The sequence below is a fragment of the Primulina huaijiensis genome, chromosome 8, assembly GCF_012295235.1.
Source record: "Primulina huaijiensis isolate GDHJ02 chromosome 8, ASM1229523v2, whole genome shotgun sequence".
Taxonomy (NCBI): domain Eukaryota; kingdom Viridiplantae; phylum Streptophyta; class Magnoliopsida; order Lamiales; family Gesneriaceae; genus Primulina; species Primulina huaijiensis.
The window spans coordinates 4,273,358-4,290,582 of record NC_133313.1 but is presented as its reverse complement, the minus strand read 5'-3'; the positions used below and the strand labels follow the sequence as shown (position 1 = coordinate 4,290,582).

At 31.8% G+C, this 17,225-nt stretch overlaps 1 protein-coding gene across 1 annotated transcript; it reads left to right on the top strand.

Moving 5' to 3' along the window:
* Positions 1-5,312: 5,312 nt before the first annotated feature.
* On the top strand, positions 5,313-7,016 carry LOC140982317 (uncharacterized). Its single transcript, XM_073448793.1, has one exon. The coding sequence runs from the start codon at positions 5,549-5,551 to the stop codon at positions 6,824-6,826; it is 1,278 nt and encodes a 425-aa protein (XP_073304894.1). The 5' UTR covers positions 5,313-5,548; the 3' UTR covers positions 6,827-7,016.
* Positions 7,017-17,225: the final 10,209 nt, after the last annotated feature.

Below are 17,225 nucleotides of genomic sequence, written 5' to 3'. Positions count from 1 at the left end.
CGCTTGAATTTAAATGCGGTTATACATGATGAGACTAACAAATTGAGTGAGTATTTAGCCGCAGAGAAAAAGCGGTCTGATGTACTTCAAATGGAGTTTCAAGAGTCGAAGAAGGAGAACGAGTTGTTGGGGAATCGAACGTCCTCTTTAGAAGAGCAAATACATCTTCTAGGGGTTGGCTTGTCTCAAAGAGCACCTATGCAGCTATAAGTGCAGTCTTACGGGCATGCAGTCCAACCACACAGCTCATCCCATAGCGAACGCTTCACAGGAAGAGGATCACACGATGGTCTTTTCGCTTTCGGACCATCACACGATTTTAGATCCTTACATAGACGCATGTACTCATAACAGTATATCGAACCATCACAGGACTTGGGCTACGACGATCCTGGTCGACACGAGGATGGTGACCGTGACGAGCACGACGATTATGACAACGACAAGACTGATGCACCATAGTAGTTTATTATATTTTGTTGTGGATATTTATTGCACACTTTTATTATCTATCTTTATTTCAATATTAATATCAGTTGGATGTGAAATGTTTTTATTCATTAAAAAAAATCTAACTTATTATTATAGGTAACGCAGTTTAATTTAAACAAATATAAATATTTGGTAATTTATAATATCATTTTTGGAAACTTTTACACTTATTTTATTAATTCGATCAATATCCATCGTTATTTGATAATATTATTTTTTTAAAAAAATAACGACAAAATTAAACAGTCGTTATTTTGTAAACTAATTTATATAAAAATAATATTTAATTAAGGATAGTTTTCGACAAAACCCGTCACAAATCAGCCAATCCATACGTTAAATAAACATAATGGTTTGGAGACAGTGTTCTTCTCAAAACCGTCGCAAATTTTAAAGGCGGGATTCAAAATCGTCGTTATAATTAAAAATTTAAAATTTTAAAATTTTATTTTCAAATCTATTTGAGGATATTTTAGCCACTTATAAAAAAAAAGTTTTTATTTTGAGAAATGGATACATCTGTAATAGAGTTTGTTTCATAAGTATAGAATGTAATTAATTGTGGAAATATTGAATGTTACCTGTAAATTATTTTTGGATGAATGCATCCTTTTGTTAAGGAGATGTCATTTGCAAAAATAAAAATTCATATTTGGATTTGGCAAAAATTTGTGTGAGACGGTCTCATGGGTCGTATTTTGTGAGACGGATCTCTTATTTGGGTCATTCATGAAAAAGTATTACTTTTTATGCTAAGAGTATTATTTTTTATTGTGAATAGCGGTAGGGTTGATCGATCTCACAGATAAAGATTCGTGAGACCATCTCACAAGAGACCTACTATTTGGATTTCATCACTACACCTAATGAAAGCGCCCATGTACGTTGATAAGAAGGGAAATTAAAATTCTTAATTCATCCAAATAAATCAAATGACTCTGAATTAAAATACATGATTTCAAAATTTTCAATCCAAACCCTTACAAAAACAATGTCATATTCCATAATTTCCGTATTCGGATTCGATTCCTTCGGATCAGGCTAAAATTTGCTCCTCGAGCCTATTAAAACACCTTGTTAAAGTTATGGTGTTGTATTTGTAAAGGGAGTGATTTTAGTTACAGGGCATCGTGTATGTATGTGAAATAAGCAGTATCGATACTATGACCTTAATCTTATGATTAATTAATTAATTAAATATAATCATACATTTAGATACCAAGAGAATTCTCTACCAACTGATGTGCTATAGATTTATAAGTTTAGGCTGAATTGGATGTGTTAATTTTGTTCTTAATGGATTATTCAATATATAAGTCTCACATAATTTGAGAGTTTGTTAGAAAAATTGCTAACAATAGCGTAGAAACGAACTTGTAGAGATAAAGCAATAACCGAAACAAATGTGATGTTTACAGTATGACTATCGTGTAAAAGAAAGTAAAACCAAACCGAGGCATGAGTCATTAAAATTCGGTCCAAAGATTAAATTTCGTTTCTCTTGCTCGGGTGCTCGGAATCTGATCTCTACCGTTCAGAATATGATTCGGTTTGTAGCCATAATTAAAATACTCTTAAAATACTGAAAAACATGACCATAGGGCTGTAATACACGAAAATTATGCATGGAGGCCAAAATCATGAAACGCTCTTTTGAGAGTCACTTTGGCACATTGCACCGTAAATTCTCGTACGACCTCTAAACTTAACCAAATCACAAATGGCCAAAAACATACCTTCCTAACTCAATAAGGTACTGTCCAGTCCAAGGCCATAGGCTAAAAGCCAACCAAGTACTCGAAACACACCTCTGAACCGAAGGCAAAGTTGCAGTAAAATTCCAGCGGCAGTAACTGTGCTTGCTTCGCTTCGATTGCAAGGCTAATGGTCATTGGGGCTTGAACCACCGACCAGAGCCTCTTCCCAATATCCTAAGGTTTGGTTTGAACCATGGCTAAGGGCCCTAGGCCAACCATAATCAAAACAAACACCTACGACAATCCGACGTTCCACCCGAGAACACCATGCTGTACCATGGAGGGTGTTGCTTCATTTTGTTGTCATATATCATTCCAGTGGCCATTTGATCAACCATGGCATGATCTAGACATCTTAGTATTTTTTTCTTTTACTACCCGTCGCTAATTTTAAATCAATCGTCGCTAATTTGAACTAGCGACGATTTATGTAACCGTCGCTAATTTCATACTCGTCGCTATTTTTATTCGCGACGGTTTTTAAAAACCGTCGCAAATTTTATCTACCACAACGGATAAAAACCGTTGTCGTTGAAAGGACTTTCAACAACACCCTCAGTTACAACAGTTTTAAAATGGCTACGACAACGGATGCCGTTTTTGTAGTAGTGGATTAAGGAAAAATATCAATAGAGAGTTACTAAAATTTATCAAATCTTCCAAGTGTGATGGCCGATTTTATCTTTCAAAAATATGGTAGAAATATTGCTTATTTAATAATTTTGGTGATTAAAAAGAAGAGATTATCATACCAAGAAAAAGATTAAGAAAATGAATCAAGATGGTGAGTTGTCAACTATCTTTAAATCCTTTGAAGTGGGGTGGCCGAAAATTGCTATTAAAATGGGGTGAGAATATTGCTTAAATCTTGTATTTTAAATCTTTAAAGTTTTATCTACCCATTAAGTATTTTAGTGAATTAAATAATTAATTTAGCATAGTGATTATCTTGCATGCATGGCTAATTTTTAATTTAAATTTACTAACATGTTAAGTTACAATTTCTTAAATAAAATAAGCCTAGATTAACTTATCTCAATTGGTCACATATTTTAATTTAGGCTTTTAATTAAATTATTGGACATAGAAGAATTTATTTACTACATAACTCTAATTAATTAATTAAATTCTTAAACATTCTTTTACATTAAAATAAATTATCTTCTATCATGAATAAATTCAAATGCCTAAAATCACATTGGTGACATTTAAATCCATAAATCATTCAACCTTTTGTATGGAAGGGGAATGCCAAGAGTCACATTTGTGACATTTAAGTTCATAAACCATGTAACATTTGGTATGGAAGGGGAATGGCAAGAGTCACATTGGTGATTAATGCCATAAACCATGCAACATTTGGTATGGAGGAGGAAGGCATAAAATCACATTGGTGCCTATAAATAGTGGCAAAGGAATGAGTGAAATCACACCAAAACAACGTCAAAAGTTCTCTCCAAAAGTTGTAATTTTCGAGTACAAATATTCTGCTCAATTTCAGAAGGTTTTGCTAATTGTTTTACACGTCCAGCAATATATCCAAAATTCAGATCGATCCAACAGTTCAATTAGGCGCAAACATTTTTGCAAAATGACTGGTTTTTCAGTGTCAAACTCCAACTTGTTCATTCCAAGATTTTTGGAACAATCTTTCAAGTAAATGGGTTTTTGCTATGTATTTCTTTCTAATTTAAAATTTGTATAAGTATGACATGCTTGTATGTGTGTCAAACCATTTTCGAAAAATGCTATGTTATGTGTGATAAAAATCTCGATAAATGTACGATATGTTCTTTTGGTCTTGACGTTCTTTGAATCTACTGAGTCCTCTCATAATTCTGATAAGTACTGTTTGATTGATCTGATTTTGTAATACACTGTTATGATTCGAGTTGGATATGGAACGACGATTGTAAATTCTGTTATGGCCCCCATCAGTGGGTATAAAACTGTGTTTTGGCTTCACCCCATAGAGGACTAACATATGAGGGACAATTTGACCATGGATGACGAGATGAATAACAGTGTTCCGTTTGTTCTGATCTGATCTGTTCTGAATTGTTCTGATAAGTTATGTTTCACCCTTCGAATCTGATTCGGTTAATGTTTGATATGATAAGTTTTGAAAGTCTGTTAAAAGATTTTTTAAAATTATCTTTATATGTATCTGTGGTAATCGATCGGCCCCTACTTACTGAGTGTTTCTCAAAGCACTCACCCCTTACATCTCTCCCCAGATAAGAATGAAGAACAATGGAATGAGGAGGAACATGAGACGTTCTGGGGCTAGTGATCGCACCAAAAGATCTAGACTCAAGACTTTGTATTTATTTCTCTTCCGTAATCCTGATGTAATTTTCATTTTGTTGTCATTGTAAAGACGATATTTATTTATGGAAAAGACTGGTGTTTGGCTATTTGCTACGAGGCTTAATTGTTTTCATGTAAATTGATAAACAATGGCGAATGTCACCGATGCCTCAGTCTCGGGGCATGACATTTAAGTTTATTTATTAAATCAAATAAACAATTGTTTAAAAACATAAAAAATGTACAAAATAAATATTAAATGATGAAAATTTATGACATAAATATATAATAAATTTTTTTCAAACATACGATATATAAAAATGTAAATAATATTTATTAATTATATATTTTTAAAAAATTTTAAATTTTTGGGTAAACCCAACCCGGACCCGATTACATTTTCGGATCAGATATCGAGTCCAATCCAATTTTACCCGAACCGAGAAACCCTAACTCAAACCTGATTTTGTTCGAATTGCTAGATCGTGTAAGTTTTTGACACCCTTACTTAATAACTAAAATCTACACGATGATGTGTAATATTTTTCTCTCTAGTATAAAATTTAAAATGTAAATAAAATCATTTACAGTCCAATTGCATCTAGTCAATACAATAAAAGGTTAAACTCTAAACACAACTTGGGTTTATATACACTAACTAGAGTTGAAATTCAAGGGAAGCTCGACGTAATGACATACGTCTATATAGGCATCATTTTCTTTGGTAAAATCCCACATCAACCGCCCTCTCTTCTGCACTTCCCTTCCATCACCATCACTAGGGATGCATCAGACCACATTCATGCCCTAAATTTCATTCACTCCCACCCCCCCAAAATAAAAGTACAATCTCCTTAATTTTTCTCCATGGAGTTGAATTCTTCTTCATGATGTGGTTCCTGTTTCAACTGTAGGGAACTTTATTCGAATTAGATCGCCTTAAAAAAAGGGTTAAAAGAGATCATAACTGGTGCATTTACAGAGATATAATGTTTCCTTCATCAAAGAACGACAAGGCTTTCGATTTCTTTTTGAGAAGGTCCTCTTTCCTCAGTGATCAACAAATCCCTAGCTCCAAACAAGATGAACCAGTCCCCTTTTTCTTGAACTTTCCTTCTCCATTTTTCGATGAGTACGAAATGCCCTTGAATCAGATTTTATCGCAGAGCCAGATCATGGCCACAAATCATCATTTTGTGGTTGATCAGATTGAGAATAACAGCACTGTGACCAAACCAAATATTGCGGCCTCAAAGTCGAATGGGAAGGAAGCTGATCAAGGGATTAGTCCCAACGGGATTGATCTTACACCACCTCGGAGACGAAATATGAGCATGGTTCCACGGAAAAGAACTGGCAAGAAAGACAGACACAGCAAGATTTGCACAGCTCAGGGTATTAGAGACAGGAGGATGAGATTATCCCTTCAAGTGGCGCGCAAATTCTTCGATCTTCAAGACATGTTAGGCTTCGATAAAGCAAGCAAAACCATTGAATGGCTCTTTACGAAATCGAAGAAGGCTATTAAGGACCTGGAGAAAGACCATCCACACATTTCTACAAGTGAAGCGAGGAGTGAATCATTTCTTTCTGAATGTGAAGTCATGTCAGGAATTGAGGAGACTTCAAACGATGATGTCAAAGAAGGTATGATGAATTTTGCACAGGCCAAAATTATTACGGGGCCATATTGCCTAAACTCAAGCGAGAAAACCGACAAAAGATCGAAAAAAGCCGAGTGTAATTCCACGAATAGGGTGTCAAGAGACAAGGCAAGAGCAAGGGCAAGGAGCAGAACAAGAGAGAAAATGATTATCAAATGGTGCAACAAATCAAACCCCAACCATGAAAATGAAGATGTCCTCAAGTTAGAGTCTTTAACCAGCAGCTGCCCATTTGAAGGTGTTGATCAAGAATCAAGATCCCATGATCAAGAAAATAAGGTCTCGCCATTTATGTCTGATTTCAACTCATTCGGGGAGCAGATATCATCCGATGCGGGCACAATAGAGAAATTGCTTGGAAATTCAAGAACACCGAGTTCTTACCCTATTTCTGACTACAGCCACTTCTCTGATTCTGTCGCAGGTTGCCTAGATTCCAACGCTCATTTCATGGGATTCCTCGGAAATTGGGATCTGTTCAACAGTGACAAAATCACTTCATCGCCAAGTGAATATTCAGCAACAGATCAAGTTCCATTTGCAGGTAACCCTATCTCTGTATACTCGGATACCGCCCCGAATTTCCAAGTATTTCATCAATAAGCTTATTTTTATTAGGGAGATTAACTAAATTATCCTGCCGGTGTAGCGGTTATGGTTAGTTATGTTATATATGTAAATAATTTCAGGGGCGTTATGCATTTCAGACTAGAGAACATTTGAAATTTGAATCCCTGTAATGTTTTCTTGTATCATTGGAGGTAAAATAAATATATGATATTATTGTATGCTAGTATTCATTAAAACCTAATATCTTTATGTTATAATTATATAAGATGACCAATATGTAGGCTATATATTGACAAGTATGTTATATTTTCGATTTCTTAAATTTTCATTGTTTTTTAGGATGGAATGGGTGATTCTAACCAAGATTTTCAAGATCCCATGTTCCAGATCCAGAGAATTATAAAAAAAAAAACTATCCAAATTTTTTTTATAGAGATTTAGTAATCCACACAAGGGTTAAATGGAAGAAAGTGTGTTAATCAACTTATGTACTTGTATACAGTAAACTAAGTTTTCAATTATTATTTATGAAGACATCTGAAAACATCTAAGTAGAGGTACATCAAGACTAATGATTAACATATCTGAGAAAGCAAATGCACAATCAGAGAGCAACTCATACCATTAAGTTTAAAATGTATTATTGAGAATAATATTCCATTTGCAATGATTTAAATGGCATAATAACTATGTGTTCAATATATTGAACGTACGTATACATGTATATGTATTGAATTTGTGATGGTATTTTTTTTGGGGGGTTTTTTTTAGAAGAACATTTCATGTATTTGGCATGAGAATTATTGCCTATTTTATTTCCACTAAGAAATGTGCAAAAATTGATTTATCGACAAAGATCTTTGACCTATAATTATATTCTGTATCCGGTTTTTAACTTTATTGATTCATAAGTCTGTTTCTTGTATTATGATAACCTGTCATTATGTTATTTACTCTATTTGAAACCCTAGAGATGAAGAAGATGATCATTTCGCTAGGAATCAAGCTTTTATCATCAAGATTCTGTGATTGAAAAGCATAGTCGTCCTTCGAAATCATAAGCCAGAATTCCAAAAATCGTCCTATAATTAATTAGTTAGTGTAAATAGGGTTTTGATCATCATCTAATTGATCAAACTTTGGTTTCATTGCCATTAAATTGGTGTGTTTTACTACGTTTAGTTGGATTTTCTCCGGGATATTGATTAACCACTACGTCTAGCATCGTGACAGATCGGGTAAAAATTGGATTAGATGTATAAATAATTCAATTTATCGCACAAAGAAAAAAATAACCAATTATAGAAGACAAAAAATATATATAGGTCAGCTTACATAACTAATTTTAGAATTTTCCTTTATCATTAAAATATGATTTTTTTTTTAGTGATCCTTTTTTTTTAACAAAAAGGAATTTAGATACAACAACTCATTTTGCATATATTAATAAAATTGTGGCATATGAAAGTAAATTAAAAGCAAGTTCTTATACATAGCATTTTCATTCAATTTTAAAACATAACCACTAATGCTAAATTATCAATTTGTGCCGCAAGAACCATTATAGAGCCGATAAAGTACAACGAGCTCACATTGAAATTAGTTATTGTATTAATTAAATGGTAGGTTTTAATATAAATGTATTATTCATTACAAAAATTAAGGACAGATATGAAGGAGATATATATTTTTAATTCCAATAAAAGGGGAAGGTTCGTGAGTTTATACAATGCCAAGAATTAATTAATCCTTCCAAAACTGTAAAGGCTGCTCAATTTAATTTTTTTTCCAACGGCGATTGTATAATTACTCGTTGAGGGTTTTCTCTATCTCCAATAACACAATATACTTTTTTTTTTGTATGTATCATATTTTTTATAAGCAAAACATAAATTTATATTGGATTTTATGTTTTATCATTATATGCCACGTCCAACCAATTATTATATATAAAAAAATGTAAAATAAAAGGTTATGTTTCTACTATTTGATTATGCTTGATTAAGCGTATGTAAGTGATATATAGTAGTATTGGAATGAGTGACCTCGTGGAAAATTCTCGTGTGTCAAGCTGCTGACGTCGCGTTGCTTGATCTGGTTGATTAGGTGGACAGTAAAAGAGTGACGTCAGATCTTAACGAATAATATTGTCTCTACTGAGGACATGGTAGACGGTAAAAAAATGGTAAAACTGATCTCTAAGGGATATGAGACAGAACCAACAGATAGATACGCACCTCTCCGGACTCATGGACCTAACAGCATGACACATTAGCACCCAAGTATATGCACTCTGAGCTGCTACGAGTGTAAGGAAATAAAGTTGCATTTTGACTAACAGTTATAGATTTTGACCTAATGGTAAACACTTGATCTAACATACTATGATTTTATTTGTTATTGGTTATTATGTACTCGATAAGAAAAATAAATTGTGCCATTAATGAAGGTCATATTCAATTATCAATAAGTTCAACTTTATGTTATGGGAGATATTTGAAATTATGCATGCTGAGTTATTTGGAGATATGAAAAGTAAATGCACGATTGGCTAAAACAAACTAGCTAGTTAATATTTATGCGCAATATAGGACTAAATAAATGTTTTCATTATCATTTTTCTTTGCATCATAGCTTGAAGATTTTCTATTTTTCAATAACAATAATGAATAATGTCGGTAATTTGAAAACTTAATGAATAAATATTCAAACTTGTAAATAAATCGAACTAAGATTTGATTTGATGGAATTTATCTATAATTAAAATACAAAAACTATACGAAATTTTCTCATTACATTGATGGTGGAGCGACTAATGTCCCCTATAAAAATAGCAATGGAAAATTATAGAGATCGAAATACTTAACTTTTTAGGTTCTTCTTACAATATAATGAATGTGGTCAATGAAAGACAAAATAATGTAAACCTAATTAATAAGTAATAGAGAAGATGAAAACAACTGATTGGAAGACTCTATTATCATTGCTTCTCAAATTATAATAATGATATTATTTTTATAAGTACCTTTTACATATTTACTATAAACGAAAAATTATATTTTTAGTCATGTAAATTGGTCTGATTTGGATTTTAGTCCTATAACTTATTAATGTTTGATTTTCATCCAATAACTTAGATTTCATTTTTGTTTTGGACTATATCAAATATTTTTTATTTGGAATTGACAATCTTCTACATGACTCATATATAAAAATAAATAAAACATATATTGTACACACAAAAATCTATCTAAGAAAAAATATAATAGAAAACGTTTTTTTCTCTCATTTTGAAATATTAAGTGTCAATTTGTTTTATTTTTATTCTGAAGAAGGCATTTAATGCATTTGAATGGAAGGCCATAGTGAATTTATTATTCATGTTTTTATTAAATGATTTAAAAATAAATTATAATTATGATGATAAAGATATGACGATCACAGCGAAGAGATGATAATTATTGGAAAGATAAGTATGAATAGGAAACAAAAATTATAAGTAATATGATAATATAACATATTCAATTGATCACGCAGTCGGACAAACATATCACATTTTAATTGTTGTGTCGACGACATGAGATAATAATATAACGCGCAAACTCCCTTCTTGGATCACGCATCAGTTTTATTCTTCATGGGGCTAGGTAATTGAACTATAAAGTGTAATGTAACTTAACCATCAAATGAACGAAAACCTAAGTTTGAATTTGGATTGATAGATTTCAAATATATTAATCAAATGTAATTTTGTAGTTTTAGATAATCAAGATTATAAATTTCAAATCAATCATTTACATATTTATAGAGTGTTTCATGTTAGAGTAGGTCTTTTGTGAGACGGTTTTACAAATCTTTATCTGTGAGACGGGTCAACCCTACCGATATNCTTGTGAGACGGTTTTACAAATCTTTATCTGTGAGATGGGTCAACCCTACCGATATTCACAATAAAAAGTAATACTCTTAGTATAAAAAATAATAATTTTTCAAAGATGACCCAAATAAAATATATGTCTCACAAAATACAACCCGTGAGACCGTCCCACACAAGTTTTTGTCTTCATTGTTAATTAGAATGGATTTCAAGTCCACCCAATAATTGATCCCTTTGAAAAATATTGTATTTTTTGAAAATAATGTGTAAATAAGTAAGGTATTGATTTAAGATTTTTTTATTAAAAAAATACATGTAGATTTTTTTTATTAAAAAAAACAACAGTATAATATTGTTCAAGTTCAACACGTTGGCCCTTTAATGTCATTATTGAATAAAAAAATATAATACCTAATAAAATTATAAGAGAAGAAATAAATAAATCAATCAATAAATAAAGTTGCGATGCATGGAAATGGGTGGCCAATTAAATGCGCTGCCGACTCTGGTTCGTGCTGTATTATCAAGTTGTACATTATGCTTCATCTGTCGTTTTCACTCTGACAGGAAACCCAACCAGCACCTCTGGTTCAACCGACTTCCCAACAAACCAATTCTCCAAATATCGTCCAACCAATGACACTTTTAACTATTTATTTTTTTAAAAAAATGAATTATTTAATATTGATTTTAATTTGTAACTTAATTGTCGTAATAAGAATAAAGATCTACGAATTGCTTTGATTTGAAAGAATGCATTTGAATAATGAATTTCATCGTGAATTTGAACTTAACTTGAATTTAAAATATTGAAAACAATGAGGAATTTTGAAATTTAGTTTATTTGTGGTGCTAGTATGGGATAGAAGTAAAATCTTTACTAAGATGGGCTCAAGCCCAATCCATTTAGCAATGGTTACACAAATTGTGGCCCGATAACCTCATCTAACATGATTAAATTCAATCAATTTAAAATGGATGTGATTTAAGAAAATAAATGGTGTTTTATACTAAATCTATCTATAAAGAAGAAATTGGAAGCAATATGAGAATTTAATTAAAATATTAGAATTATATATCATATGCCTACACAATATTATCTATTCAGTGCAGTCTCTTGAGTGGGCCGAGCTATTCCCAAACTTTTCGTCTAAATAAGTTCTCTTCCTATAGCCAACGTACGCTACTAGGAGAGTAAACAAGCTAGTAGTAAGGCTTCAAGGAAGCCAGTGCTATGATCTATCTCTAACATTAGGGGTGATCACAGTGTGGTTTTGCGGTTTTTTTAAAAAAATTTAAACCGAATTGTCATATGCGGTCGGTTAGTATTTTGAAAAAATAATCACGGTTCTACATGAAAAATTAGCCTTACGATTTTGAGCGGTTTCAAGCGGTTGCGGTCAGTTTACGGTTTTTTTTAATGAAAAATATGAGAACATACATTCTAATTTATTTGAAAACAACAACAATATATTGTCTTCAAATATAAAATATAGTTCAAAGCATATAAAGATCAAAATAGATAAAATAATAATCAAGATTCAAAACTAAGTTAATAATTTAACAACACAACACATTTACAACAAAAATGACATTTACACTATTTTATCTTTTTTTTACTTTCAAACTTCAAACAAAATATTGTAGCAAAAGAAATAAATACTTTAATAAAAGACTAATATGAAGAATAATTAAGAAAAAGATAAGTTTTATTTGTAAGAATAATAATTTTGAAGAGAGTTATGATATAATGAATGATGACTTCTTTATTTGAATATGTTGTTTACAAATTATTATAATTCTAGGTCCAATATTATGACAAGCGGTTTAGACGGTGCTGTTTGGTGCGGTTCTTGGCAAAAAAAAAATAACCGAATCGCGTATGCGGTGCGGTTTATGATTAATATTTTTAATCGCGGTTTTTATAAAATATTATGAAAAACGATGTGGTGTAATTCGGTTCAGACGGTTCGGACGGTTAATAAAAAATTTTGATCACCCCTGTCTAACACATCAAAGTTAATACATAAAAAAAATGAATTTCTTATTTTATCTCTCTCCGTTTTTTTTCATGATTGTGTATTATTAACAACTAATTAAGATGAACCGTGACATAATTAAATTAAACACAAAAACTCATATGAGACAGTCTCACATGTAAATTTTGTGAAACGGATATTCTATTTGGGTCACACATTAAATTTTATTATTTTTTATGATAAAAATATTACTCTTTATCGTAAATATGAGTAGAGTTGACTCTTCTCACTATCGTCTCAAAAGTGACATTTCAAATTGCTCTTTCTTATTGAATCCTCAACTTTAAATGAGTTGCAATAATTTATTCCCCTTTATGAAACAGTGCATACATTGCTTGGTCCAAAGTGTCTCAAGATTGTGTCTCCCCACCGTCACACAATGTGTCTTATTTACTCAAAGTACCATAGCTTTTTAAAATGAAAATATCAAAATTTCTACTGGAATTTTTTCAAATGTATACCTTTTTTTTTTGTTATAGCAGGGTGGAGGGTTTTGTTTCAACGTAAATTCGAATTTATATTTTTTTATATGAATAATATTTATGTTTTGGTCATTCGATATTCCACCACTATTTTGATTTTAAATAATAATTTAAATGGCATGCATTTATTAAAAACTTAGAGCCCCAGTCCTAAATTCAAACCAGTTGTTTTTTGCCATAGCTAAATAAAGGAATTTAACTATAAATTTTCAACTTCTAGATATATTAAAAGATACAATAGTACTAATCAAGAAACACAATCAAACATTATATAATTAGGGTTTGACATTCCACATAATGACCCTTTTTGTTTCTTGATTTTTAAGAAACATTTATTGGGAAACCTCCACCACCATTCCTTCTCTTTTCTCCCACATTAAATTTACAATATAAACTAGCTCATTGGTCTCCCTTGGAAGCAAGCAATTACCATCTAGTTAATTCTTCCATTCTCCTAATTAATCAATTCCCAAGTATATATCTTAGCTTATAATAGATAATCTATTAGGTCAAGCTGTCAACCCTTCAAATTTTCCCAATCCCCACTAAAATATTTGCCCAATTTCTCACTTCATTTCTCCTTATTTCATTGCTCAAATCCATGCCTCTTCAAATTCTTCTACTCTACCCTTATTTTCTCCATAATCATGAAAATCCCACGTCAAATCTATTCATTTCTTTGGCTCTGTCTACTTCTTAAATTTTTTCATGAATTTTACAAACACAATTACCCCAAAAACACCTACATTAATACACCATCTTTAGGGCATCATCATATTTTGATCAATCATAGAAAAGTATTGGCTAGCACGTTTGATTTCACCCCATTTCTCAAGAATCGCCACCACCACCGCCACCACCACAAAGATCTTGCACCGGATTTTCACAGACATCCTGCCCTGCCAGGTGCAAGAGATATTGATCCACGGTATGGCGTCGAAAATCGTCTTGTTCCTACCGGTCCAAACCCGTTGCACCATTAGTTGACAGCACAAAATTGGTTGGTAAAATGTGATTTTGTTGTTTTAAACTTTAGACGTTGTGCGCATTGAAATAATCTGTTTTTAAATTATTTTTGTTGTGATCTGGTTAAGTTTGAGTAATGTTGATTAGATATAATTATATTTTACCTATATGTTCGTTCAACTTTATTATTATTCTTCTAAAGATATGATGAACAATCAATTAAAGACTACGAAGTTTGAAAACTTTTGTTGATCACTTTTAGACTTGATCAAATTTCAAGAAACATGAGTAACTGCGACGGCACGGTAAGGAGGACGAAAATGTGTGTATAAATTATATAAAATAATGTGGTTGGTCAAAATATATTGGAGATTTTAATGATTACTTCGTGGAAAATATATATTATATAGCATATTCACTACTGAGATTGTTTAATTAATTAATTTACAAGCACCAAATATTTAAAATGTTCGCAATAAACCATATTTAACAAGATTTTACATATTTCCTTTCTCATTTTTAGAACCACGACCACTTAATATCTTTACACTTTAAAGAATATTGAAAATTGGTTATTTTAGTTGTCCCACGTCGGTTGGATAATATACATGAGACTTGCATATATGGGCTTGAAAAATCCACCCCCTTGAGCTAGCTTTTTTGAGTTAGCTTTTGGAGTTGAATTAGGTCAAAGTTCCAATCTTAACATGGAATCAGAGCTCATGTCCTACCGTTATGTATTAGACTGCCCATAGTTGGGTCACCCGTTCTGCCCATAATTAGATCATTTATAAAACTTCACACTCCAGATGTTTATTCCGGGGTTGAGAGGGTGTGTTAGTTGTCCCACATCGGTTGGATAATATACGGAGTTGTATATATGGAATTGGACAATCCTCCCCTCTTGAGCTAGCTTTTGGGGTTGAATTAGATCCAAGTTCCAATCTTAACATGTTACAACAAAATGTTATTTCCTTGAACGAGAATATGTTTTGCATGCATCATTGATAAGTGAGAAAAGTCAAGACTTATTTTCTCTTTTGCAAACAAAATATATCACACATTTGATTAAGCATTTGGATTGCACAAATTCGATTTCCGTTTGTGATTAGTGTCGGACTACTGTGAAGCATTAATATCATCGGAAGGAAGATTAATAAATAAACTACAAAATATCTTAAATCGAATTATGTTTTTATTTTATTTTTATACGATATCCGAGTTAATGTTATGTCGGTTAGTTTATTTGTTTTTTCCCCTTTAACGAGAATATGTTTGTAGCTGGTCTCTGAAACAATGAGCCACTTCTGGGCTACAATGTATTCATAAATATTACGTATATAAAATAATCTTTGGCAGGTGTATAGCATTCTCGAATTCTTCAATTCGAGACTAGCTATATTTGGTTATGATTCTTTATAATTTGGTTCTTGATGAATTGCTTGATTTTCATTTTTACTCATCTTGTCCGTTAATTTATTGTTTTAGTCTTTTTTTCAATTTTAGATATTTTAGTGTTGGCGTGACGTTGAAAAATAATGACGTGTCGTGAAAAAATGTTGATGTGGTGCTGGATATTGCTAATATGTCCAACGTCATATCAAAACTTCAGCCAAAAAAAGTACTAAAGTTAAAAAAAAAAACACGAATTAGTGGAGTAAGATCATTAATTGAACGATAAAAGATGAAAAATACACAACTAAATCTAAATTCCCTAATCTCATAGTTTCTGATAATTCAATCGATTGCTTTTCAAAATCAATAATAGTTATTTTGACGAGCTGCATATCTATGTTCGACCTATGGTATTTCATTCTTTAAGGAATTTATTTTAATAAAAAATTTGAATGAAAACTAAATACAATTTAGGCCAATAATGAAATCGAAGCCCAAAAATAACAACAACGCAGGCGGACCAATCTTTAACACATTTTCAACATAGTCATGTACACTTTTGGGCCTACTCTAACAAGCAATCTATTGGGCCAGAAACACCGATTAGGCTAAGGTTACTATAAAGTTTCTTTTTTTTAGTTGTAATTTGTTTATATATTTATTTGTGTTGTGCAAAAAGTAAAAATTTACGGTAAAAAGTAAAAATATCAAACTTTCAAAATTATCACACTACACACTTTATAATATTTTTCTCTCAACTCAATTGTTATTTTCTTCACAAATGAGAGATCTATTTATAGAAAATCTTTACAAATAATCCAAAAATAAATTACATCATCACCTTCATCATCACATACAAATTTCAATATTCAACACCTAATTTTACCTAATTTTCAACATTCAAATATTCAACATTCAATATTCAAATATTCAATATTAAAATATTAAATTTCAACACTCCCCTTTGTGATGATGATCATAATGATTGTCTTCATTACGTGTTTTTATACAGTGTCGTTAAAAACCTTACTAGGAAAAACCCATTAGGATAAAAACCATAGTAAGGGAAAAAGAGTGCAGTCACGTAAACTCCCCCCATGTTGACACGAACGGTTCTTCACAAATTTCGTAGATTGCGCATTCCAATATTATATATGTGCTTTCTGAATATTGTTGTAGGAAGTGCCTTTGTGAAGAGATCTGATGAGTTTTCACTTGATTGAATGTGACGAACATCAATATATTTATTCTTCTCAAGCTCCTTGGTGAATGCGAAGAACTTAGGAGAAATATGTTTAGTTCTGTCGCTTTTTATGTATCCTTCTTTCATTTAACCAACACATGCAGCATTATCTTCATATAGTATCACAGACTTCTCGTCAAATGATAATCCGCATGAGATTTGGATATGTTGGGTCATTGATTTTAACCACACACATTCACGGCTTGCTTCATGTAATGCAATAATCTCGGCATGATTTGATGAAGTTGTTACGAGTGTTTGTTTCTGTGAACGCCAAGAAATTATCGTGCCTCCACGAGTAAATACATCTCCAGTTTGAGAATGTGCCTTGTGTGGATCAGATAAGTATCCAGCATCGGCATAACCAATTATACTTGGATTAGCATTTTTTGAATACAAAAGTCCCAAGTCTGTCGTTTCTCGTAAATAA